The sequence below is a fragment of the Lissotriton helveticus genome, chromosome 5_1 (assembly GCF_964261635.1).
Source record: "Lissotriton helveticus chromosome 5_1, aLisHel1.1, whole genome shotgun sequence".
In the NCBI taxonomy this organism is placed as follows: domain Eukaryota; kingdom Metazoa; phylum Chordata; class Amphibia; order Caudata; family Salamandridae; genus Lissotriton; species Lissotriton helveticus.
This window is the reverse complement of record NC_136065.1, coordinates 933583945-933609244: the sequence shown is the minus strand read 5'-3', so window position 1 is coordinate 933609244 and position 25300 is coordinate 933583945. Positions and strand designations below refer to the sequence as shown.

General features: G+C 48.7%; 1 protein-coding gene across 1 annotated transcript in view; it reads left to right on the top strand.

The window, feature by feature from the left end:
• KIF11 (kinesin family member 11) overlaps positions 1-25300 on the top strand; it is a 246006-nt gene that overhangs the window by 48695 nt on the left and 172011 nt on the right. The window contains exons 9-10 of the mRNA XM_078643407.1: positions 19564-19806; positions 24531-24626. Coding sequence (XP_078499533.1) covers positions 19564-19806; positions 24531-24626 — 339 coding nt within the window. The remainder of the gene's footprint in view (positions 1-19563; positions 19807-24530; positions 24627-25300) is intronic.

The window sequence follows — 25300 nt, the reverse complement described above, 5'->3', positions numbered from 1 at the left end:
AAATGCTCTTGTAATTCTCGAGTGTATTTACCTCTTAATTATTTTCTAGCGTTCACCAAACTTAAGGCATACCTGTTTGATTCCAATTCTCCCTCATGTGCTGCAAAAACTGTCTTTCTATGCTCGAGCGGCTGTTTTATACTCCAAACCGTCTACACGGCGATGTTGAAAAACACATCACAAGATGGCTGCGGCATCCACAGATTGATGCAGCAGTCACCGGATCGCCGCGGGAGCTGGTAGGACGCGGAATAAGCGGGTAGACTATCGTGTTTAATTTTAAACCTCAAAAACATTCTAACTAAGAACGTCCTTCTACATACAGATTAACTGCAAGACGGTTTGGAGTATAAAACAGCCGCTCGAGCATAGAAAGACAGTTTTTGCAGCACACAAGGGAGAATTGGAATCAAACATGTATGCCTTAAGTTTGGTGAACGCTAGAAAATAATTAAGAGGTAAATACACTCGAGAATTACAAGAGCATTTTATCACTTTCAGGTTAAGAACAACATGCAAGGGCGAGTGCTATTGTTACAAAAAACAGGATAAAACGTGAAGAGTGTCAAAACAGAGAAATAGACACATCCAGGTATGTCCAGATGCAGCTTGTGCATAGATGCTGTCTGACTGTGAGGGATCATAGAGAATGACAAAATGTCCCACCTTGGTTATAGGTACAAAGACCAAGATAATCAGTCGAGTGAGAAACAAACCTGCAGACCGGCGACAGCTGGAAAACAGGTAAAATTAGTGACAATTGGTTCTAATGGAGGAGAGCTATTGTAATATAGCCAACTAAAAACAAATTCTTTTTGTTTTATATACATTTTTAGAAAAACATTAAAAGACAGAGCCCTGAGGAGAACCTGAGAAGTGATATCATCGGGTTTGAAACGCGTCGGCACATAAAGGGAATAGACATCAATTGTTCAATAGGCCAAGGAATTGATTTATGGTCTATTTGAAAAACTTGTTTTACATTCAGTTGTTGTTCATTTAAACCTTTAATCCAAACGTGATTTTGTCTTGAAGGGAGTGAGTAGTAAACACACTGTATGAATATGAATTTTGCAGCGTGAATCTTTCTGGATTCACTATGCTGTGCATTATTCCGCGGTCTTGTGGTTGGGTCCGGATTCGTAGTCTTTTCTTTGTGGTATTTTTTTTTTTGTATTTTTTTTTTGTAGCCCAGGTGGGCGTCGGCGTCACACCTCCTTGGGTGCATTTCCGGTGACGTCGGCATGCTTCCTGCGAAAGCTCCCACTCTTGGGCGCCATCTTCAGATTCTTTTTTTCCGCGGTCGGGTCTGGATCGTTCCCGTTTGGGCTCCAGACATTTTTGGAGAAAGAAGAAGGAAAATACAGAAATTAGAAAGAAAAGTCATCTGAAGACTCGAGGAGACTTCATCGACGAGGAGTCAGCAAAGGAGAAGGAGAATTCATCGAGATCTTTGACGAACACGCGACCAGGGAGGCCCTGAGCGCTCGATGATGGACAACACGCCGTTCAAGTTCTGCCTTAACTGCCACCACAAGTACGCGCAGAAGGACCAGCACCCGGTATGCAACCTCTGTCTACCGGTAAATCACGAAAGCGAGGACTGCAACGCCTGCTCCGCCTTAGCCCCGAAGACCCTTCGTGTGAGAGAGAGACAGACGGTAGCGCACGCCACCCTGCAGGGGAAGGCCTCGACTCCGTCCCTCTACGATGTGGGGATGTCTTCCGAGGAAGAGGACAACGCTGCCGCCGAAGACGACAGCTACACGGTCGTAGAGACCGATTACACGAAGACTTCTGATAAGGTAGTCGACTCTCCGTCTCCCAAGAACCCGAGAGACTCTGAGTCTCAAAAAAACGAGGGCAAGGCCCCGAAAGCGCCGACACCAAAACAACTGGCGTCCGCGAGTACTCACAGGCCCAGCGGATCCTCTGAGAAGGAGTCCCCGGTGCCGAGAGCTGTTGAACAGCAGAAGTCATCGAAAATCGTCCCCGAAAAGGATCGATCGACGCCGAGGGAGAAGGACCCTAAACTACCGATGCCGACCAGAGACCCAAAATCCGGGTCGACGTCAAACTTCGGCACCGAAAAGCACGGCGCCGAGCCAACCGCCGAAAAGAGCGGCCGAACCATCCGACGCGGAGCACGCAGCCGAGATGGAGAAAAAGAGAAGGCGCCTCGAGGCCGAAATGGAAAACATCTTGCAGCGGAAGAAAGAATTCGACGCAAAGATGAAAACCTTCACGATTCCACACAAGACCAAGCTACCAGTGGTGGAGGTGGTCGAGGAGGAAGACTAGGTCGCCGAGGAACAAGACCCGGACGTCTAGGTGGTCGACGACCAGGAAGAGGACGAGAATCCCTACGATGGTTACAACTATGGGGAGGAAGAGGACAGCAGGACGGACGCAGAGTCGGCCCCCTCTGACTTACAAGAGGTGGATTAACTAGATGTCGACACCGACAGCCCGGAGGAGGCGGTCGACACATATCCCTCGAGGCCCTCGCCGCCGGACGACATCGGGGCCTACAACTTGGTGATAGTCTGCCGCAGCGGCATTCAAACTCAAGCTCGACGAAGAGAAGCAGAAAGCAGACTTCCTTCTAGAGACATTGCTCCCCACACAAACAAGGAGCCAGTACCTACCAATGCTCGACAGCGTCTTGGCTCAGGAGGGAAGCATTCAGGGAGCCCGCAACATGCAAGGCAGTAACTCCCAGAACAGAGAAGAAATACAAACATTCCTCAAAGGACTCACCCTACATTCAGGGCACGGTCTCCGCAGACTCCATTATCACGGCCAAAGCAAGGAAGAGGGCTAACGTACCCACTACTTCTGGACCAGCACCGGATAAGGAGAGCAAAAGGATAGATCTGGTGGGCAGAAGGATCGAACGGAATTCCGCGACCCACTGGCGCATGGCTAATTCCAACGCCCTGATAAACAGGCACATGTACCAGATCATGGAGGAGCTGGGGCAGTTGGTGAAGGAACTGCCCCAGGATGCCAGACAGAAGGCCGAAAAACTGGTTGAAGAAGGGAAGAACGCGGCAAATTCTTGCCTTAAGACGGCCCTGGATGGAGCAGACACCTCCAGCAGGCTCATGATGATGGGTGTCACTGAAAGAAGACACGCCTGGCTCAGGATTTCAGGTTTCAAACCAGAGGTGCAACACAGCATCCTGAACACACCGTTCAACGGCGATACGCTTTTCGGAACAACAGTTGATGAGAAGCTCAGTCAACTAAAAAAGGATAACGAAACAGCAAGGTCCATGGGAGCATTGCAGTTCAGAGGCAACAGAAGGGGCACCCCGTCACGGAGGCCTGGCGGGAGAGGTGGAAACCAGCCAGGTACATCACACCAGGCTTTCCAACAAACGCACCAGGCAGACTCGCAGGCTCAGCAGGGTCAGCAGAAGCAGTCCTGGCAATACCAACAAAGAGGCCAGTCCTTTCGAGGGAGAGGAAATGGACGTGGACAGAATAGAGGGGGGCAGCAGCCCGCCTCTAAGTGACTTCAAAAAACTCTGTGTGCCTGCCCACAGAAAAGATCCCAGTGGGGTCAAGACAAGCTAGACATAGGGGTCAAGACAAGCTAGACATCTACGACTACATAACACCAGTGGGAGGAAGATTAAGATTTTACCTCCAAGAATGGAGAGAAATCACATTAGACAAATGGATCCTAAACATCATTCAATTCGGATACTGCATAGAGTTGGAGGGGAGGCCAACAAGCAGAAAACCACTAGCAAGCACACAGCTAGAGCGTCTTCAGGAAGCAGGCCATACAACGGGTACCCTTCAAGGAAAGAAACAAGGGAATATACTCAACGTACTTCCTGGTACCAAACGTAGACGAGACAATGAGACCCATTCTGGACCTAAGGTTCCTGAACAAATTCATAAGAACGCAAAAATTCAAAATGACCTCCCCGCAAGAGGTGCTCCCGCAATTGCAGATCGGGGACTTCATGGTCACGATAGACCTCAAGGACGCCTACCTGCACATCCCAATGAACAGAAAGCACAAGCGTATGCTCAGGTTCACCATCGGAGAAAGCCACTACCAGTTCACAACACTAGCCTTCGGGCTAAAATCAGCACCAAGAGTCTTCACAAAGTGCCTCGCAGCAGTCGCAGCGCACCTACGAAGGCAGGGAATACACGTATACCCCTACCTGGACGACTGGCTGGTGAAAGCAAACTCATACCAGAAATGCAAGCAGCACGCACATACAGTGACGAGCACTCTCATAAGACTGGGGTTCTCCATCCATTGGAAGAAATCATCAATGGAGCCGGAACAAGTGAAGATCTTCCTGGGAGCACAGATCAACACCTTACAGGGCAAGGTGTTCCCCAGCGAGAAGAGGGCGAGGGCGCTGGTGAAGGAGACTCGCCTCTACCGGAAGGGAGAAGCTCGGACAGTGAGGACTGCGAGCAAGATCATGGGGATGATGGCATCATGCATCCACCTGCTACCAAATGTACGTCTCCACATGAGACCCATTCAAGAATGGCTACAGGAGCAATGGTCACAAGCTACAGGCAGTTGGGAGGATCTAGTGGTTGTAACGCACGCAGTGCAGAAGGAGATGACATGGTGGACCATGGAGAACATAACAAGGGGAAAGCATCTAACGCCCCCAACGCCAACAGTTACCATCAGCACAGACGCATCCCTGAAGGGAAGGGGCGCTCACATGGAGGAGCTCAAGGTGAGGAGACTGTGGACGCCAGCAGATGCGACAAAGCACATCAATTACCTAGAATTGAAGACAATCTTCCTTGCACTGAAAGCTTTCCAAACAAGACTGTACAAGCACAAGGTGTTGCTACAAACAGACAACAACACCGCGATGTTCTACATCAACAAGCAGGGTGGCACACAGTCAGCCCCGCTTTCAACGCTGGCGCAGGAGATATGGAGATGGGCCATCCCTCTCAAGATAGACCTGCTAGCCATACACCTACCAGGGAAGGACAACATACAGACAGATTGGCTCAGCAGACAGACATCGGCATCCCACGAGTGGGAGCTCAATGCTCAAGAGACAAGGTGGCTGTTCGACAGATGGGGAACACCATCAGTGGACCTGTTTGCCACACGCCGGAATGCAAAATACCCAAAACTTCGCATCCAGACAACCCGAGGAGGGGTCCCTGGGGAATGCCCTATGGATAGATCGGTCAAGGACATTTGCTTACGCCTTTCCCCCGATACCTCTGATGCACAGAGTGCTGAGCAAGTGCAGAGCGAGCAACATGACCCTGATACTGGTCGCGCCACAGTGGGCCAGGCAGACATGGTACTCTCAGGTCATGGAGATGACGCAGTGTGCACCCCACAGATTCGGCAAGAGGAAAGACCTACTCTCCATGCAGAACGGAGAGGTGCTACACCCAGAGAGCCTAAGCCTAGTAGCGTGGCTCCTGGGGACATAGAGTTCGCACATTTGAGACTGCCAGAAAGCACCCTGAGGGTCCTTCGGGAGGCACGAAGGCCCAGCACTCGGAAGTGCTATGTTGCGAAATGGAAAATATTCACAATGTGGTGCAGAAAGGAAGAACTTCACAATAAAATGAAGGACTCCACAGTGCTAAAGTACCTGACGCAATTGCTGGAGAAGAACCTTAGCTCATCCTCGTTAAGAGTTCACTTGGCAGCGATAGTCGCCTACACAAGGGGAGAAACGTGCAGGAGTTTCTTCACATCACAGGTGGTGAAGAGATTCCTGGAAGGAGCGAAAAGGATCGCACCATCCAAGCGGGTGCCGCCACCTGCATGGAACTTGAACATAGTTCTAACGGAACTCATGAAAGAGCCCTTTGAACCACTTCACAAGGCCTCCCTAAAGATGCTAACTATGAAAACAGCTTTCCTGGTTGCAATAACGTCCTTACGCAGAGTAAGCGAGCTTCAGGCTCTGACGCAACAAGAACCCTACATACAAATACACAATGATAGGGTTGTGATGAGGACTGACCCACACTTCATGCCGAAGGTGGTGTCCAAATTCCACATGAATCAGTCTATACAGATATCGAGTTTTTTCCAAAAACCAACCACTAGCGCAGAGCGAGCTCTGCACACCCTGGACGCCAGAAGGGCAGTCATGCACTACATTGAGCGGACGAAGGGACACAGGAAAACAAAACAGTTCTTTGTGTCATTCGCCAACAGTTTCATGGGCAAGGCAGTAACCAAAGAGACTATTGCACGATGGATCGCACAAACAATTCAACTCTGCCACAAACGTGCAGGACAAGAGCTAGCAGAGGGGACACGTGCCCACTCCACTAGGAAAAACGGTGCTACAATAGCCTTCCTGGCTAACACACCCATACAAGACATCTGCCTGGCGGCAACATGGGCTTCGGTGCACACGTTCACGACGCGCTACTGTGTGGATATACAGATGAACAAGGAAGCACAAGTCGGACAAAAGGTGCTCCAGCACATATTCAATAACCAACGCTCATCTTCCACCCAGCCGCCACAGAAATGAGAAACCGCTACAAAATCTATGCACAGCATAGTGAATCCAGAAAGATTCACGCTGCAAAACGAATAGTTTTCTTACCTGTCGGTGTAGTTTTGCAGCTTGAAGATCTTTCTGGATTCACTAGCGAACCCACCCACCTCCGCCAGAAAGATGAGGCTGGAGAGAGAAGAGGTGGTTAATAAAAAAAATTTAAAAAAAGACTTTTAAAAGTACAAAGCGGTAAAATATCACCTGAATAGAACATTGCCATTACTTCGGAAACGCAAGAAACACAGAAAAAAAGAACCCGAAGATGGCGCCCAAGAGTGGGAGCTTCCGCAGGAAGCATGCCGACGTCACCGGAAATGCACCCAAGGAGGTGTGACTCCGACGCCCACCTGGACTACAAAAAAAAAGTGGACACAGTGCAATTTTAGAGTTCTGCAGTATGATCCTATGGAAGGAAGAAGAGTTCTGCAAACTGGTACAGTACATAGACTTACAGGACCAGTCTCCAGGAGTTAAGGTGAGTGGTGGGAAGTGTCCAAGGCAGCACCAGCAGTACACAACCAGCAGCATTCAGGCAGCTGGGTGCAAAACCGCGTCTGGAACTCAATAGGTTTCTATGGAGATTGGTCACTGTGAAAAGAGTATACAGGCTCTGACTGGGAGGCCAGTTGGGGTGAACCAAACCAACAGGGGAGGTTTCAAGATTTGGGATGTTCGGACGTAGGTGCTCCTTTGGCTCTTTGCACGGACTAGGGGCCATGGATTGTAGGAAAGTAGGTTCCTGTTGCAGTAAACCCCCCCCCTCCCCCCCCCCCCCACACACACACACACTTTTTGCCAGACTACTGATGCACTTTTTCTTGGTGTTCTCTGGGTCCCTGCCACTCAGGTTCCCAGGGCCTGTGTTCTTTCCCCAAAACTAACCCAATTGGCATCTCTGGCCACAGGTCAGCCCCTGGTAAATGGTACCACGGGTACCCAGGGCACTGTGACCAGAATAGGCCTCTAAGGGTTGCAGCACTTATTGTGCCACCCTTAGAGGCACTGTACCTTTACATAGACCTACTGCCTTTGCGGGCTGCGTGTTTAGGTGCAGAACAAAGTGAAGAGTAGATATGCCACACATCTGTGTTCCATGCCTACAACCCACTGCCCTGGCATAGATCATTCACCCCTCTAGCTGGGTGCACTATACCAGTGGTGAGGGTACAGGTGCTTGAGCCCTGTAACCCTACTGTGTCTAAGTCTATTATTAGTGGTACAAAAGGGGGTGGTGATGGACGGAGCATCTGAACCAATCAAACACTCACACCCAGTCAACAGATCTGGGTTTAATCCATCACCGTTCTTTAGCCCACTCTGCCACCCCAGTTCAGACATTACCATATGCAAATCAGTCTGACCCTGTGCCTCATGGGAACAGTCCAGCCCGAACTGCCAAGCCATGCCTTCCCTGGACCGGAAACAAGCTTCAGAGGACCGGCTTGCTTGAATCCAGTGGCAAAGTGAGCAAGGGGCTCACGTCTGAGCATACCCTGGAAGTCTATTATTAGACATTGTAAGTGCGGGGCTGCCATTAAGAGTATATGGTGCTGGGAGTTTGTCCCAACACCATAATGGCTACACTGAAAACTGAGAATTTGGTATCGAACTTCTCAGCACATTAAACCCACACTGATGCTAGTGTGGGATTTAATGAAAAATGCACACAGAGGGCATTTCTGAGATGCCCCCTGAAAACGAACCCACCTCTAGTGTCCCGACTGAGTGGCTGCTTAGGCTGCCATCAAGAGACATGTTTCTGAACCCCTGGGTGGAGAGCCTGCTGCTCTCCAGGTGCCTGAAACAATGCACATCCTGGCACTAGGTGCCAAGTCTCCTCCCCCAGGATAGGCAGGGTTCACGAAGGGGAAGCTTCAAAGGCATTCCGCCTTTGTGAGCTTCCTCAGACCATTTGCTGCTTTCAGCAACCGGTCCCCACTGCTTCTACCCCCCACTTTGGGCGGTAGAACCGGCGGGAAAAACAAGTGAGGGAGAGAGCTGTGTGCCCACCTCTGCCAACTCCACCCCTCAGGTGGGTGAGGCGAGATGAAGAACAACTCAGTCCCTGCAATCTTGAGGATGGGGGTACCCAACCAACCAGGGACAGGCTCCTTCCCCCCTCCCACTGGAGCGTTGCACAATAGGGGGTGAACCCACCCCAGAGAAGGGACCCATTGGTCCCTGCCCTCTACCTACCTGAAACACCCCTAAATCTAGTATCTAGGGGGCACCCTGAACCTTGCCGCCTCCGGTCCAGAAACAAAACAAAAAAAGGATCGAACAGCCGGGCAGAGCTAACAAGAGGACGACGCCCACTGACTTAGCCCCAGCCCTACAGGCCTGTCTCCCCTCTAACCTGCCCCTGTGAAATCCCGGAGTCCTGCAGCCAGCAACCTCAAAAACTCCGGAGGACCTGTCTGCCTTCACTTCCAAAGACTGCTTCTCCTGTGAACACTGGATTTGTTCAACTGCAACCTCTGGCCCTGGCCGGAGAACACGAATCCGCCCCACTCTGCACCTGCCGTCCACGGCCCGAGCTCAAGTGGGCAAACACCACAAGGTCACCCCGGGGGTCCTGAACCAAGATCCGGCGACCCCTGACCTGCCTAAATCATCCAGCCGACTCCTGCAGTCTAAATCCAGAAGGCTCCCCTAACTGCGACCCGGAGCTGGTAAGAAGATCCGACCCCACAAGGCAACCCTGCACCCAACGCCCCACGGCCTTGTGTGCCCAAACCAACGGTGCTAAGCAACCCCTAACTTCCCAACATACCTCCCAAAGTGGTGGTTGCACCCAAAAGTCCTTTGTCTCCCTGCCTGCGGTGCTTTAGCAAACTGGAGGTTCTCCATTGGAAACCACAGGGAGGCCCGACCTTGAAACAGCACTCTGCACCCCGCCGCCTCAGTGCCGCTAAGGGTGCACCTTTTGTGCTACTTTGTTTCCCCATTTGCCCTGACCTAAACCCTATGAGCTTTGCTCCCACAACGCAGCGGCCTGCTTATCAGCAGCCACCAACCGGAGGTCCCCTATCCCCCATTGGATAACATTGAGCCTCAACACTCTGCACCCGGCTACCCTAGTGGGTGTAACGAGTGCATCACAGATCCTGGGGGACCCCCGAGTCTAACCTCAGAACCTTAACTCCCACAGTCGATAACTTACCTTTGAACCGATAACCTGTTTTTCCTCCATAGGATAACATTGACAATTTTCTTCCAAAAAGTTTCTAGGTGTGAAGTTTTGAAATCTAAAAATATTCTTTAAAAATTGCACGAATAACCAAAAAGTATTTACTTGTTTGCAGGAAATGTCCCTGTCCTGAATCTAGAAATCCAACACTGAGTTGGAAAAGTAACGTAAAAAGTAACTTGGAATTTACTGAAAAGCCTATTAATTTCAATGTACTGTATTGCTAAGTATTACAACCTACTGCATGTCCTGTAAATCAAACAATGCACAATTTCTATTGCATTTTCAAACTGTTCTACATTCAGCAACTTATTACTGTAAAGTATTTATTGCTTAACTGTGCAAGGCTTGCTTGGTTCTAAAAATAAAACTATATTTTTTGTACAAAAACAATTGGCCTAGAGTTCAGTTCTTGTGTATGAATTCATTTGCTGACTCTGTGTGTACATCAAATGCTTAACACTGTCCCCTGATACTGCCTTACTGCTCTACCATTCTACCACAAATAGAGAGTAAGGTTTTATCTAACTTTAAACTCTGCCTACCTCAGGGGTCACCTGGACTCTATACACACTATACCTAATTTGAGTGTATTATATATAGAGCCAGTTTCCTACATGGATGCAGAGGTGTCTTTAGGCATTTGGTTTTCTTGCTGGGAGCAGTCGCGGTTGAGGGGGGCCTGCTTATAGAGGCTGCAAGTAACATTGGGGAATCCATGAAGGGTGAAACCGCGATGGGCTATTGCTCTGGAGGGCTGGGGAACTTGTAACATTGGCCCACTCAAACTCGGGCCAGAGGGGACAGGTGCAGTGGTGAATTCATGTGTTGGGTTTTGGTGGCTCTGGAGACCTTTGTCTTTTCTTTGGAGTTTCATCAGAACCGGTACATTGTTCACCGGAGGTCTTGGTCTTTTTTTGAAGGTAGGCAGTCCTCCCAGGTTCTGCAGGTACACAGCTGCAGGATGACGCGTCTTTGGGACAGATTAGACTGAGAACGGTAGACAGATCAGCTGGCCTGGGGCGAAGTCAGGTGCGCTCTTCAGTCTTCTGCTTTCACTGCACTTCGTGTCCTCCTTCTCTGGTGCCAGGGGCTCCCCTATATTCTGAATTTAGGGGTGTTGGGGGAGTGTAGGGCTACTGACCTTTGGGGATCACTGTGCGCCCTATATGACCACTTGCCCAGAATTCCTAAGTATGCCGTCACAAAGATGGCTACTTCTGAAAAATATAGTCCACCTCACAGTAGCCCACTTTGGGGGTGGTACTAGCCTGGGGGTGGCACACCTACCTGACCAGCTAATTTTTCTTGCTATCCAGGTGCCAAGTGGGCTCTGTATGGGAAAGCAGGGATTGCTTCCTGTCCTATGAAAAGAGCTTATTTCACATTCCAAAGCCATCAGCGTCTTTTAATCTTGCTGGCCAAAGAAGGATAATCGGCAGGTCATCCAGGGGGAGGTGGTGTTACACCCTCTTAAAGGACAGGCTTTTGTACCGGTTCTCCTGAAAGCAAAAGCTCTCACCCATGGAGGTCAGAACAGCGTCTCGCAAGGCAGGCTGGCCGAAACCAGTTGACAAGCACACCAGAGGCTGGTAGGTTTTATGGGGGCATCCCAAAGGTGCACTGTGGGTGCAAGCATTGGTAAATCTAACACTGGCATCAGTGTGGGTTTACCAATACAAGATGTTTGATATCATTCATCTCTATTTTCAGTGAAGCCATCATGTAACTGGGGAACTAATTTTCCCCAGTGGTCCAGCACATGTTTTAAAATGGCTTCCTTGGTCACTCGTGCTGGTAGTAATGGGACTAACTAGCACAGAAGCATATCTGCTCATGCAGGTATGCCCTCACATGTAATATTCAGCACCCTGCCTTGGAACTGTTAGGCCTGCTGTAGGGGTGCCTTACAAATATTCCATGCAGTGGTAGGAGACATAGCACACAGGGATGTGTGACGTGTGTTTTCACTTTCGTCTGCACCAAGACACGCAGCCTGCAATGGCAGTCTTGCTTGTGCTTTGTTAGGGGTCCCTTAGGGTGGCACAATTTGTGCTGCTTCTCTTATGAACCCTCTTTAGCATCTCAGGCCCTAGGCAGAAGGGGGCACCATTTACTAGGGTACTTAAGATTTTTCCAATTGGGTTAACAATTGTAAATTTGTGGGGAAAGAACACTGGTACTCGGGACCTGGTTAGCAGGGACCCAGTATACTTCAGTCAAGGGTGCATTAAATACCAGGCAGAACGTTGGGGGCACTGCAACAAGTCCCCAGCTTCCTGTAACAGTTGCCCCTGTCCAGAGTGAAAGTGGACTGAAGGTGTCCCCATGTCTGCGACCATCACGAGACCTGAGCCCCTCTGTTGGTTCAGCCTCACTGGGTTCCTAGTCCAAGCCTGCAGCTTCTTTTCAAACCGGACCGATCCCCTTAGGATAACATTGGGCGCCCAACGTTGAAAAGCACCTCTGCACCCGGCCGCCCCCGTGCCAACCTAAGGAGACCTGTTGGTGCTTCCGTGGACCTTACCCCATGCTTACCTTAAGTCCAGGAGATTTGTCCTGTAAGTCGCTGTAAAGGGTCCGAATCCAGTACATGTTTTTCCCCTCTAGTATAACATTGGGCACCCAACGCTGAAAAGCACCTCTGCACCCAGCCAACCAAGGCGACCTGTTTGTACTGCCTTGGACCTTGCCCTATGCTCACCTTAAATCCAGGAGATTGGTCCTGTAAGTCGCTGTGATCTAACTGTATACAGTGTATGCCTTTCCTCTATAGGATAACATTACTGCTTCCTGTAAAAATTCATAACTCTAAAAGTACTTTCCTGATTTTGATGACCGTGGTGCTAAAATTTATATAAAGATGAGGTATTTGTATAAATTGGTGTAGATCTCCTTATTTGGTCTTGTGCATCATTTATTAACTGTATGTGTATTGTAGATTTCTGACACTCCTCTGATAAGCCTAAGGCTGCATCGCCACACTACCCCCTATAGGAGCACCATGAGATTAATAGAGCAAGGCCCTGTCCACTCATAAGAGATACCTGAACTCTTTGCACAGTATACCATATAAAGATCCTAATCTAGTCTTCTCTCTTTGTGTGTTTCATTGGTGGGTAATTTTATTATCCCCATAATGTTGGTGTTAACCGGCTATCTTAAATCTGTCTTCTGTTTCTTTTTCTCAAGTCATCCTCTTCTGCTTGTCCTTACTGTGTAGTCCCAAAAATTCTGGAAGGGCAAGTGACCATATTTTGGTGATAATGCACATAAACTTGGGTTGCCTCCCTCAATTGGGGTGAGGAGTTGGCTTAACGGCTAGGGTGCTCGACCTCGGACCTGGGGATCTGGGTTCGAGTCTCGGTAACGACGCCAAAACCTCCTGTGATTCTGGGCAAATCACTTAATCTCCCCGTGCCTAAAATGAAAGTGTGTCCTCATGTAACGTAACTGGAAAATATGTAAAGCGCTCCGATACCTGATTCGGTTCGGGTCTAGTTCGCGCTATATAAAACTCTGGGGGGGGGAAAAAAAAAAATCTATCCAACTGCCTTGATTTCTTCTCAATACCAGCTGAAGAAATTAAATATATTGAGTAATGCATTGTTTCTGATAGATACATCTGCCGTGCGGATTCCTCACCTTGTGAATATCCCCCTTGCGTCAGCAACATTCGGTATTTTTCTTCGTTGCACGCCGGCGTGGACGACGTTACAGGAGCACGGCATCGCGCGCGACTCCGTCTGACGTCACCGACTCCTTATTAGACCCACGTCGGCGTGATGACGTCAGTTCCCATTTTTCCGCGTCGTCGACGCTAACAGTTTCTGGGATCTTCTGCAATACTTTGTATCTTCTGTTGGTTATAGTATTACTATTTCATCTTTGTTTACTCATTCGTCGAGAATGTCGTCGAGGAAGACAGGATTCAAGCAATGTGGATCTTGCGCTCGTATGATGTCGATCACCGATCCTCATAGCGATTGCTTATGGTGTCTTGGATCGGACCACAATGTTAAAAACTGTCTCCTGCTTCAAGATGAATCCTAAGGCGTTACGTGAACGTGAAGCAAAACTTCTTCTTGTGAAGGTAAAGGGAAGAGAGACTGGGAGATCTTCGAGGTCGACGTCGAGACGCTCGAAGTCGAGATCGAGGTCGGCTTCGAGGTCAAGGTCCAGAGCGAGGTCGAGATCCAGAGAGAGGTCGAGGTCTGGATCCAAGTCGGCTTCGGTCATGCTTCGAGCTCCTCAAAGAGGAAACACAAGAGGAGAAAACACAGTTCCAGACATAATTCTGGGAAAGAGTCTTCGGATTCGAAGAAGAAGTCTCGTAAACATCACAAGGACTTCGTATCTCCTTCTCCCTTACAGTCTATCGGAGGTTCCCCGGTTCCAGAGCAAGAACCGGATCCGGTGTCACAACATTCTTCGGAGCATGAAGATGAAGAGGAAGTTCCTCGAGCTCCGACTCCGGTAGAAGCCCCTGTAGATCAAGAGGGTCCGAATATACCGATGTCGGAACATCCTCCTACAGATCATCCAGTAGGTTCGTATCCTCCCTTTCCTGGTCCAGGACAGGACCCCTCGCATTTCCTTAATGCGATGTTTGGAGTTTAATCGAGAGCAATGTACCCCACTGGTGCGCCGGCTGGTCCCATGGGTCCATTGTCTTTCAACTTGGGCATTCCTCAAAGTTATGCTCAAGCTCCTTTTATGCCGGCGCCTTACACACCTTGGCTCGGTACGGCTCCACCGAGGTCTTCGACTCCGCATACGGCTTCGCCGACTCCGGATCGACCTCGTAATTTGGATCGAGGTACCACGCCGGCCCGTGAGTCTCGTCCTCCATCTGCCCCGGCTCCTCGTTCGACGTCGGATCCGGCTCCGTCGGAGTCGTTACCGGATCCATCGACTTCGGTTCGTGTGGAGTGGTTGAGACGCAGAGCTCAGCGTCTCTTGGAAGAAAAGAGATGTGAAGATTCTGATGTTGAAGAAGGTGAACTTTTAGATCAAGGTGACTGTTTTGAAGACCTACATAGTGCTAGTGGTCTGGAACTCTCTCCTGAGTGGGGTTTACCATCTGTTTCTGATGCACCATCTAAGGACGTGGCACCCTACCATGTTATTAGAAAGGCTGCAGATCTACTCAATCTGACCTTACCTACTGTTGAGTATAAACCTAACATCCTCACAGAGGTTTTACACTCTCCTTCTTCTATTATAGAGCCTACACTTCCATTTACTGAGGCTTTAACTGATCCGATAATGGAGGTCTGGAAGAGACCGTTGACTGCTCCTGCTGTTTCAAGGTCTGTGGCAAGACGCTACAGGGTGGCACCTGGTGACCCCGAGTTTCTCTCTTCACATCCTTCACCAGAGAGTCTTGTGGTACAGGCTGCTTGTTCCAACAGGTCTGCAGGTTCTTTTCCTCAGGTGCCAGCAGACAAGGACTCTTAAAAAGTTGGATCAGTCTGCAAAGAAGATTTTCTCCTCAGGTAGCATGGCCCTAAAATCTACTAATGCTACTTGCCTTTTGGGGAGATATGTTCATGCGTTGATGGACTCTGTGAAGCAGTTGTCATCTAAGCTTCCAGAGGATGACAGAAAAAACTTTAATGAAGTGGTCTCTGATACTTAAGCTGTAGCCCGCTTGGTAATTCAGAGTGGGATGGACACAGCAGACACTGTTGCCAGGATTATGGGCTCTACTGTTGCCACCAGAAGGGCAGCATGGCTGAAATCCTCCGATTTCTCTGCAGATGTACAATCCACGTTGTTGGACTTGCCTTTTGATGGGACAGGCCTTTTTGGGAAGAAGGCGGATGTGGCTTTGGAGAGATTAAAAGATAGCCGTGCTACTGCAAGATCTTTGGGTCTCCAGACAAGAGGTTGTACCTCTAAGAAGTTTAGAGGGTTTGGTAGATCCTCCTTTCGTCCCTTCATACAAGGTCAGCAACAACAGCAGCAGAACGCTCTGTACAAGTCTTATAGAGGTAGACAGAAGGGTCGTGGACGTGGTCGTCAGCTCTCCTCTTCCTCTACTTCCTCCAATAATACCCAACCCCCACCTACATCAGCAAAGCAGCCCTAGATCCACCATTCTGGATCATGTGGGTCCGGTAGGGGGTCGGCTTACTCATTTTCTACGGGATTGGGAATCTGTTACATCGGATCTTTGGGTTCTCAATCACGTAGAAAATGGGTATGCACTTCCTTTCCAGGAGTTCCCTCCCAATTACCCTCCTTGCCAAGGTTATTGTTCGGAGGACCATCTTCTCCTGCAGGAAGAAGTCCTGGCACTATTCAGAAAGGGTGCGATAGAGGTGGTTCCAGAGCAGGAAAGGGGTCAGGGGTGCTACTCCCGGTATTTCCTGATACCCAAGAAGGATGGCAGACTTCGGCCAATCCTGGATCTCAGGATTTTGAACCTCTATCTCAAACAGGAGAAGTTCAAAATGCTCACACTTGCACAGGTTCTTCAAGCGCTGATGGAAGAAGACTGGATCGTGTCGATCGACTTGCAGGATGCGTATTTTCACATCCCAATCCTGAAGTCGCACAGGAAGTATCTCCGTTTTACGGTGGGGTCGCAACACTACCAGTTTGCGGTCCTTCCTTTTGGGCTTCCTACTGCGCCTCGAGTTTTCACCAAGGTGATGGCAGTGGTGGCTGCGCATCTCAGGAGGACGGGAATACCTGTATTCCCGTATCTGGACGACTGGCTGATCAAGGCGGAGTCGCCAGAGAAGGTGCTCCATCATCTGCAAGAGACAACTCAGTTGTTGCACAGGTTGGGTTTTTCGATAAATGTACCCAAGTCTCCCCTGGTGCCCTCCCAGCGCAACCTGTTCATAGGTGCGGTACTGGACACTACTGTATGTCGTGCATTCCCTCCACCTCAAAGGATTCACGACATACAGGAAATGATTCCTTTATTCTACAATGGAGCGGTTGTTCCAGTCCTGAAGGTCCTTCGTCTGCTCGGTCTGATGGCTTCTTGCATTCTGTTGGTCAACCATGCACGCTGGCACATGAGGGCACTCCATTGGTGCCTCCGCAGGCAGTGGTCTCAGCACAACGGAGATCTCAGGGAGTCAGTGAGGATCTCCAGAGAAACTGCAGCGGATCTGTCTTGGTGGTGCGTGAAAGGCAATCTGTCTCAAGGAATGCCTTTTCTACTTCCTCCATCAGTGGCCACAGTGATAACGGATGCATCCACTCTCGGGTGGGGTGCTCATCTGGGGGACCTGGAGGTCAAAGGGCTTTGGTCTCCAGAGGAAAGGTTGCTTCATATCAACCTTCTAGAATTGCGGGCGATTCGTTTGGCGCTCAAGGCCTTCCTCCCTTCCCTTCGCGGTCAGTCGGTTCAGGTCCTGACGGACAACACGACCGCGATGTTGTACATCAACAAGCAGGGAAGAGTGGGGTCGCAGTGTCTCTGCAGAGAGGCTCTGCGTCTCTGGTCCTGGGTTCAGGACCATCAGATTTGTCTGATGGCAAATCATCTGGCCGGAGTTCTGAACATTCGTGCAGACAGTCTCAGTCAGCAGTTCTCTGCCGACCACGAGTGGAGGCTCCATCCGGAGGTGGTTCACGACATCTTTCAGATGTGGGGGACTCCTCGGGTGGACCTGTTCGCCACTCGCGAAAATGCTCACTGCCTGTCATTCTGCAGTCTCCAGTTTCCGATGCAAGGAGCTTTGGGGGACGCGTTTCAGTTGAGTTGGAAAGATCAACTCCTTTATGCGTTTCCTCCCATACCCTTGATTCCTCGGGTTCTGAGGAAGATTCGCCAGGACCGGGCCCAAGTCCTATTGGTCGCCCCGGATTGGCCAAGAAGGGTGTGGTACACGGACCTTCTCCACCTCTCCTCTCACCCGCTGCTCCGTCTCCCTCACAGGGCAGACCTCCTCTCTCAGATGGAGGGGCAGGTTCTACACCCCCACCTCCAGACATTACACCTTCATGCCTGGAGATTGAACGGGGCAACTTGAATTCTTTTTCTCTCCCTCACGATGTGGTGGATGTCATTCTTTCTGCCAGGCGTGACTCCACTAAGTCCATTTATTCGTATAGGTGGTCTAAAATTGTCTCTTGGTGTAGGGAAAGAGATGTTGACCCTTTGAAGGCTCATTTGTCTGACATTTTGCAGTTTGCTCTTTCTTTGGCGCAGCAAGGATTTGCTGTTTCCACGGTCAAGGGGTATCTTTCGGCTTTGTCGGCTTTTCTTTGTTTGCCGGATCAGCCTTCTCTTTATAGGTCTCCAGTGGTTTTAAGATTTTTGAAGGGACTCACTAATAGATTCCCTCCTACTCCTTTTGTTGTTCCTCATTGGGATTTGAATCTTGTGTTAACCTATTTGATGGGTTCCCCCTTCGAACCCTTACACAAGATTCCCATGAGGCTTTTGTCTTTCAAGACGGTCTTCTTAGTAGCAATCACCTCGGCAAGGAGGGTGAGTGAGCTTCAGGCTCTTAGTTCCAAACCCCCATTCCTGACCATTCATGCTGAAAGACTGGTTCTTAGGACCAGGGCTGCTTTTCTGCCTAAGGTGGTAACTCCCTTCCATCTAGGACAATCCATTACCCTTCCTACCTTCTATCCTCCCCCTCACCCTTCAAAGGAGGAGGAGAGGCTTCACCGTTTGGACCCTAAGAGGGCGGTGTCTTTTTATCTGGACAGAACTAAAGACTTCCGGATGGATGACCAGCTGTTTATTGGTTTTGCTGGCTGCAAAAAGGGCAGAGCGGTGCACAAGTGCACACTTTCCAGGTGGATAATCCTGTGCATCAAGATTTGCTACTCCTTGGCGGGTAAGGACCCTCCTGAGGGTATTAGAGCACATTCAACTAGAGCAAAGTCTGCAACATCTGCTTTGTCTAGAGGTGTTCCTGTTGAGGACATTTGCAGGGCTGCGACTTGGGCCTCCCTCCACACTTTCGCGAAGCATTACTGCTTGGATTCCGAGGTGAGGAGGGACGGCCACTTCGCGCGCTCTGTTCTCCAAGATTTCCTGGTATAGCAGAGTGGTCACCCTCCTCCGGGAGTGGGGACTGCTGTGGGACTCTATTCACAAGGTGAGGAATCCACACGGCAGATGGATCTATCAGAAGAACAAGTTACTTACCTTCGGTAACGCTTTTTCTGGTAGATACAATATCTGCCTGTGGATTCCTCACATGTCCACCCGCCTCCCCGTTGTCCACTCTGCTATACCTGGTTTTATTGTTTGTATATATTTTGGGTTTTGATGCCTTTGCTATGCACTGTGTGCTATTTTGGTTTGTATGTACTGTGTACATTGTATATATGCATATTTGCTGTCGTTGTTCCATCCGGGTGCCTCGAAGGCACGGAAAAAAGGGCGGAACTGACGTCATCACACCGACGTGGGTCTAATAAGGAGTTGGTGACGTCAGACGGAGTCGCGCGCGATGCCGTGCTCCTGTGACGTCGTCCACGCCGGCGTGCTACGAAAATAAATTCCGAATGTTGCTGACGCAAGGGGGATATTCACAAGGTGAGGAATCCACAGGCAGATATTGTATCTACCAGAAAAAGCGTTACCGAAGGTAAGTAACTTATTCTTCAGGGACATCCACAGAGTTTAAAAAGACAACCTTTAGTTGGTGCATTCTCGTCATCCATCTTGTTAGATTTACTATCGACTGTTCTAGTCCAATTGTTTAAAACGTTTATCTTGTGTAAAATTGACTGTTTACTCTTGACTGGCATCTTTATCAAATGTCACTTGGTCTTTTAGTAGGACCGCTATTCAACTTTTATACCAGGTGCTAATTTGTCTTGTCACTTTCACTCCCTTAGGTGGATCTTGCAGGAAGTGAAAACATTGGTCGTTCTGGAGCAGTTGATAAACGAGCTCGAGAAGCTGGAAACATTAACCAGTCTTTGTTGACTTTAGGTCGTGTCATCACTGCACTGGTAGAAAGGACCCCACATATTCCATACAGGGAGTCAAAGCTCACTAGAATTCTGCAGGATTCGCTTGGAGGGCGCACAAAAACATCAATCATCGCCACAGTATCACCTGCTTCGATAAATCTCGAGGTAAATGAGTTGTAACATTTCTAATGGTTTTGGTTATGCACTTTACTGAAACTTAGCTTCTGGGTACTTGAGAGCACCCATGGTATGTAAATCAAAGGAGACTAGTAAATTTCCCACAGGTATTCTGTGAGTATTATGTTCACACCATGTTCATCAGTGTCTTTATATTGTACAAATTGACATGCTGGGAAGTGGTTCAGATAAATGAATGCCATGTAGGATATGGGGTTGGTGGAAGCATTAGGATCAAAGGGGCAGGTTCAAGGATCAACAGGCCTGTAGGGTTCTGGGGCCAAGTCAGTTGGTGTTGTCCTCTTGTTAGCAGCTGCACGGCAGGTCTCCTTGTTTTTTGTTCTTCTTGTTTCAATCGGGATCTGAGGAAAGAAGGTTCAGGGTGCCCCTAAATACTAAATTTAGGGGCGTTACAGGTAGGGCAAGGGCAGGGACCAATGGGTCCCTGTCCTGGGTAGACCCCCTAGCCTGCTTTTCTGTGGGGTGGGCAGGAGCCTAGCTGTGATTTGGCAGGGCTCCCCAGCTTCAAGATGGCCGGAGCCTGGAGTCGTGCTTCACCTCACCTCTCACACCTGAGGGGTGGGGTTGGGATAGGCTGGCACACTCCCTTTCCTCACTTTGGGTTTCCTGCCGTCAGAACCATTGGGGGTCAGTTGCTAAGTACAGCAAGTGGCCTGTGGAAGCTCACAAAGGCGGTATGCCTTTAGAGCTTCCCCTGCCCATCCTGGGTGAGGCGGCTTGGCACCTCATCCCAGGATGTGCATTGTTTCAGGCTCACGAGAGCGGCAGGCTCTCGACTCAGGGGTCCAGAAACATGTCTGGTGGTGGCAGCCTCGGTAGCCACACAGTCAGGATACTGGGAGTTGGTTAGGTTTCAGGGGGCCATCTCTAAGATGCCCTCTGTCGTGCATTTTACATTAAATCCCACACTGGCATCATTGCGGATTTAATGTGCTGAGAAGTTTGATATCAAACTTCTCAGTCTTCAGTGAAGCTATCCTGGTGCTGTGGAGTTCGTAATGACAACCTCCTAGTACGATATACTCTTAATGGCAGCACTGCACTTACAGTGCCCAGGAATGGCCCTGGGTACTGTAGGGGCACAGGGCTCATGCATCAACACCACTGGCATTTAGGCACCCAGCTAGAGGGGTCACTGATGGATGCCAGGGCAGTGAGCTTGTGGCATGGCACACAGGGATGTGTGCCATGTCGACTCTGTTTGTTTAGTTCTGTATTTAGACACCCAGCCTGCAAAGGCAGTGTGTGTGTGTGTGTCAGGGTACAGGACCCCTAAGGGTGGTACACTAAGTGCGGCAGCCCTTAGGGGTCTTCTCCGGTCACCATGCCATGGGTACCTAGGGTACCATTTACTAGGGGCTGAGAGGTGGCCAGAGATGCCAATTGGGTTTTAGTTTCAACAGAGTTTTAGGGAAGGAACACAGTCCCTAGGCACCTGGTTGGTAGGAGCCCAGGGCACACTAAGTCAAAGCACATCAGCAATTCAGCAAAAACTGGGGGCATACCTATGCAAGAAAGATGGCACTTTCTCACAGGCACAATGATAGATGGCGGGCCAGCTCCCATGGGGCTTTCTGAGCCACTGATGCTCCCCCGGCCGCTCAGTCCCGTACTTACTTTTTCTGGAAAGTAACCGCAGCCCCTGTGCCACATTTTAAAAACGTGACATGAACAGCAGTAAAAGTACTACACGTCCCATATGTCCAACACATTCTGGAGGGGCAGGAGGTAAAGTGATAGTTGGGAGACAGAGAGGAGACGGCATTAAAGGTGAAGAAGGGGGAATGGGAGTAGACCTAAAACGCAGTAAACGCGATCAAAGAATACAGTAATTACCCACCTACAGCAGGTCGGGCAGGCAGGCTTGGATCTCATGGTGGCGGAAGCACCCATGTGTCTCCCTGCTCCGTGGCACAGATAGACAGCGTAGTAGCCCGGCTCCCCTCAGCAGCCTCCGGGCAGTGCTCCTAGTCTCCGGATTGCCTCTACTAAAAGTGCGCGGCTCCATGAATTGCACATTCAACGTTCAACTCCAGCAGCAAAGGGCACAAGGCCGCGCTCACACGCTCCACTAACGCCTCTTCTGCCTCTGCGTACTGCGTCACTGGCATGATCAGACGTCCTGATAAAAAATAAAAATGAACATGAATATATGCTTGCCAGCCGTACATGCTTGATTAAGAGCACCGTCGCGCGGCACACCCACACGTCAGGCGACACAGTACCGTGAACCCTCGAACGTCGTTTGGAGCCTGTCCAGCTACGCTTCCCCCCTCAGTAGTCATTTCTCCCAGTTCTCCCCATCATCCAGCCAGCACTGATTTATTATTGCTTGTAAAATCCTATATCCTGAACCATTCTGTGGACCTTTTTCTTTCTAGTGTATGATTCTTATAAAAATAGTATAGTTTATATAAATTGGTGTCGCTTTAAGTGTTTCAATTTCTTCTTCAATTCTGTTGGTGCTGTATAAATGCTTTACACTTGTTACTCTGTGAAATGAGCTGAGGGGTTGATAGACAAAACCTAAGGATCCTAAAGGGGTTGGGAAGTAGATTACATGAGGAGGTTGCACTTACCACACTGTATAATACACCCCATTTCTTCACCAGTGTATTATGGCCCTCTGCCTGTTTTCTTTTCTATTGCTTGTTTTTTCAGAAATTGGATTATTACATGATGTGAATGACTACCCACTTTAAGGAATAAACACTGCCCATGTCAAGTTGAACCCTCCAACTCTCTAAATCAACCTAAGCTCTGTTCTGTGCTAGCTATAGCACACACAAGACATGCTTAACTTATGGCAATGTGTAAAGTATTAATGCAGGACCTAAGCAGTAATAAGTCAAAATGTCAAACAATATAAATTCCAAGTCCTATCAGAAAAATGAAGTTGAAATCGCGCCAAAAAAGCATAAAGCGCCAATGATAGTCTGTGTCGAGGTAGACTGGGACGTAGGTGCAATTGCAGGCTGACCACAATGGAGTGCAAGCCCACTACACCAACTAGGTTCTTTGCTGTCCAATTTGACACCTTTTTGTCTTTCAGTCCCACCCAACCACAGTACTACTCCTCTATAACCCCTGTACCTCCTCAGAGGCACTTACGCTCACAGGGTAACAGGCATAGCCTAACAACCGGCCAGGTCCGTTTGCCACTGGCCTGCTGTGCTTATTTTATCCCTGTAACCACACAGGTCGTCAGCCAGCTGACGCTTGGCGTTCCCAGACCATGACCTATCTACTTTTGCGGAAGTTCCGGTTTGCCTTACTGCAAACAAGCCCAAAATGCAATGTCGGGACAAATTGAAGATGGTGAAAGTCTTCAGCCACACTCAACTTGGTGTCTGATGACCGAGTGTGGGGAATGTGCAATGATATCCCTAGTGTTCTCCAATATTAACATTAAAATCCAAATTAGGGCAGGCACTATAGCCACAACACACCCAAAGACAAGTGTGGTAGGACAAAAGTAAGTTCCTCAAGCAACCAGAAGGTGGATAATCTTGAATCGTATTGGCATCGTTTTCTCTCCCTTTTAAATGTGCCCAAAGTGTCACATGTGGCTCATATCACAGGCAGCATGTCATTGATCTTCTGCAGGCCCGGATAGTGTTCAGAAGGGAGGGAAAGAGGTGTCACACATATACCTGGCCCATGCAGTGGATGGGGCTGACTCTTTGGCACCCCCTAACCTCTGGGGTAAAAGTTCCTGGGAACTTGTCATCCCTACACACTTTTCCACTAGTTCCTGGTTGCATATTACATGCAGGCCCAAAATGCATGGTCATGGCATTTTCATGATGTTGACAGTCTTAGGAAACAATAAATTGGGGCTCTGAGGGAGGGAGGGGGTGGGTGGGTGAGGCGGTGTCATAAGGAAAACACCACATCCAACACTAAAATCCAGTTTGAGGCAGGCACCGTACCCACAACAAACCAAAGACTGGGGTCCGGAAGGACAAAAGCGGACTCTCTCAGTAACCATACAGGGGAACCACCATAATTGTTTTAGCATCCTGTTTTCTCCCTTTCAAGTGTGTTGCAAGTTTTACATGCGGCTCAAAAAACTTGCCAATTTGACAATATGGTGCCTCAGCATTTCATCCCCGCATATTCTGTGCAGTTCAGAAAAGTAATCTCTGCCCACATAGGTCAGCCCAGTTGCTTTAAAAATGGTAATTTCATTATTTTTATAGCTTGTCCCATTTAGGAAATTGCAGTATTACTATTTTAATCTGTATTCTGGTTTCCTGCATAGTACAGCTAGACGTGGCACTATGAAAATGGCTTTGTGTCTGTTTACGCTAGGGGCTTGGAAACATTACTTTTCTACATATCCCACTTTTAAATACATGCACTCTACCTTACGGACTACATGGCTTACAGAGAGGTGACTTACTATAATTTAAAAAGGAGATTTTGACCTGCTAAACTAACCCTTTTGATAGGTTTCACTGCAGGTTTTACGCTACAGCAGTCTAAAAACCAGCAATAAATTAGGGCCCAGCAAAAGAGGAATAGTCTGGGATGAACATTCAGAAAATGTTGAGTTGACTACATTGGAAAATCTATAGAGTGGTTTTAGGCTCTTTCAATCTTTGACTTCCAAAAACTCTCATGATTATCCATATTAAATGTGTTGAACAATCTTGAATTTACATAGCCCATATTCCTTTTTTCACCAGGAAACTTTGAGTACCCTGGACTATGCCTACAGAGCAAAGAATATCATGAATAAACCTGAAGTCAACCAGAAACTTACCAAGAGAGCTTTAATTAAGGTAAGTCTTCAGTTTTCAGTCATATCCCTCTTTTCTGTTGTGTTACAGGATTGTTGCAAAAACTAATTTGCCTGTTTTCTGTAATGTGAATAAAATCCTCAATGCTGGACACTAGTGCATAGGTGTGCAGCTCAATACTGATGCGTGTTTCACAAGTAGTTACCTCCTTGATGTATAATGGAGCATACACTGATCGAATTTGGTGACTCTGTAAGAAGAGGGCATTGTATAGCGTTTTTCTTTACAGATGACCAGACTCTTAAGAAGGGACTTCAAGTAGATAATGAGTTATGACAACTATTTTTTATTAGGTTTATTCCAGGGATAAAATAAACTATTAAGTAGATAGTTCCACCCCCTCCCCCCATAAGGATTTTTTACTTTATTTATTATTACACGATTTTGTACTAGATTGATTGCCTATGTCCCTGCCAAAGTACCATTAGTTTCCATTTAAGGTAGTGACTTCAGCTGGCTATGAGCCCTTTTTAGAGGGTGACGGGCGCAGAAGTTCTTACTTAGATTTGCGTTGGAGCCAATTTAGCTAGTGATTGGCTTCTTTAACCCTCTCTTCCCGTAGAAGTCTTTGTATATGTTTCAACTGAATCGGCTAAATTTGATTAGTGTTTTATTTAACCTATTTGCTCCTTGTTGTAGTTTAATTCCTTTTGCAT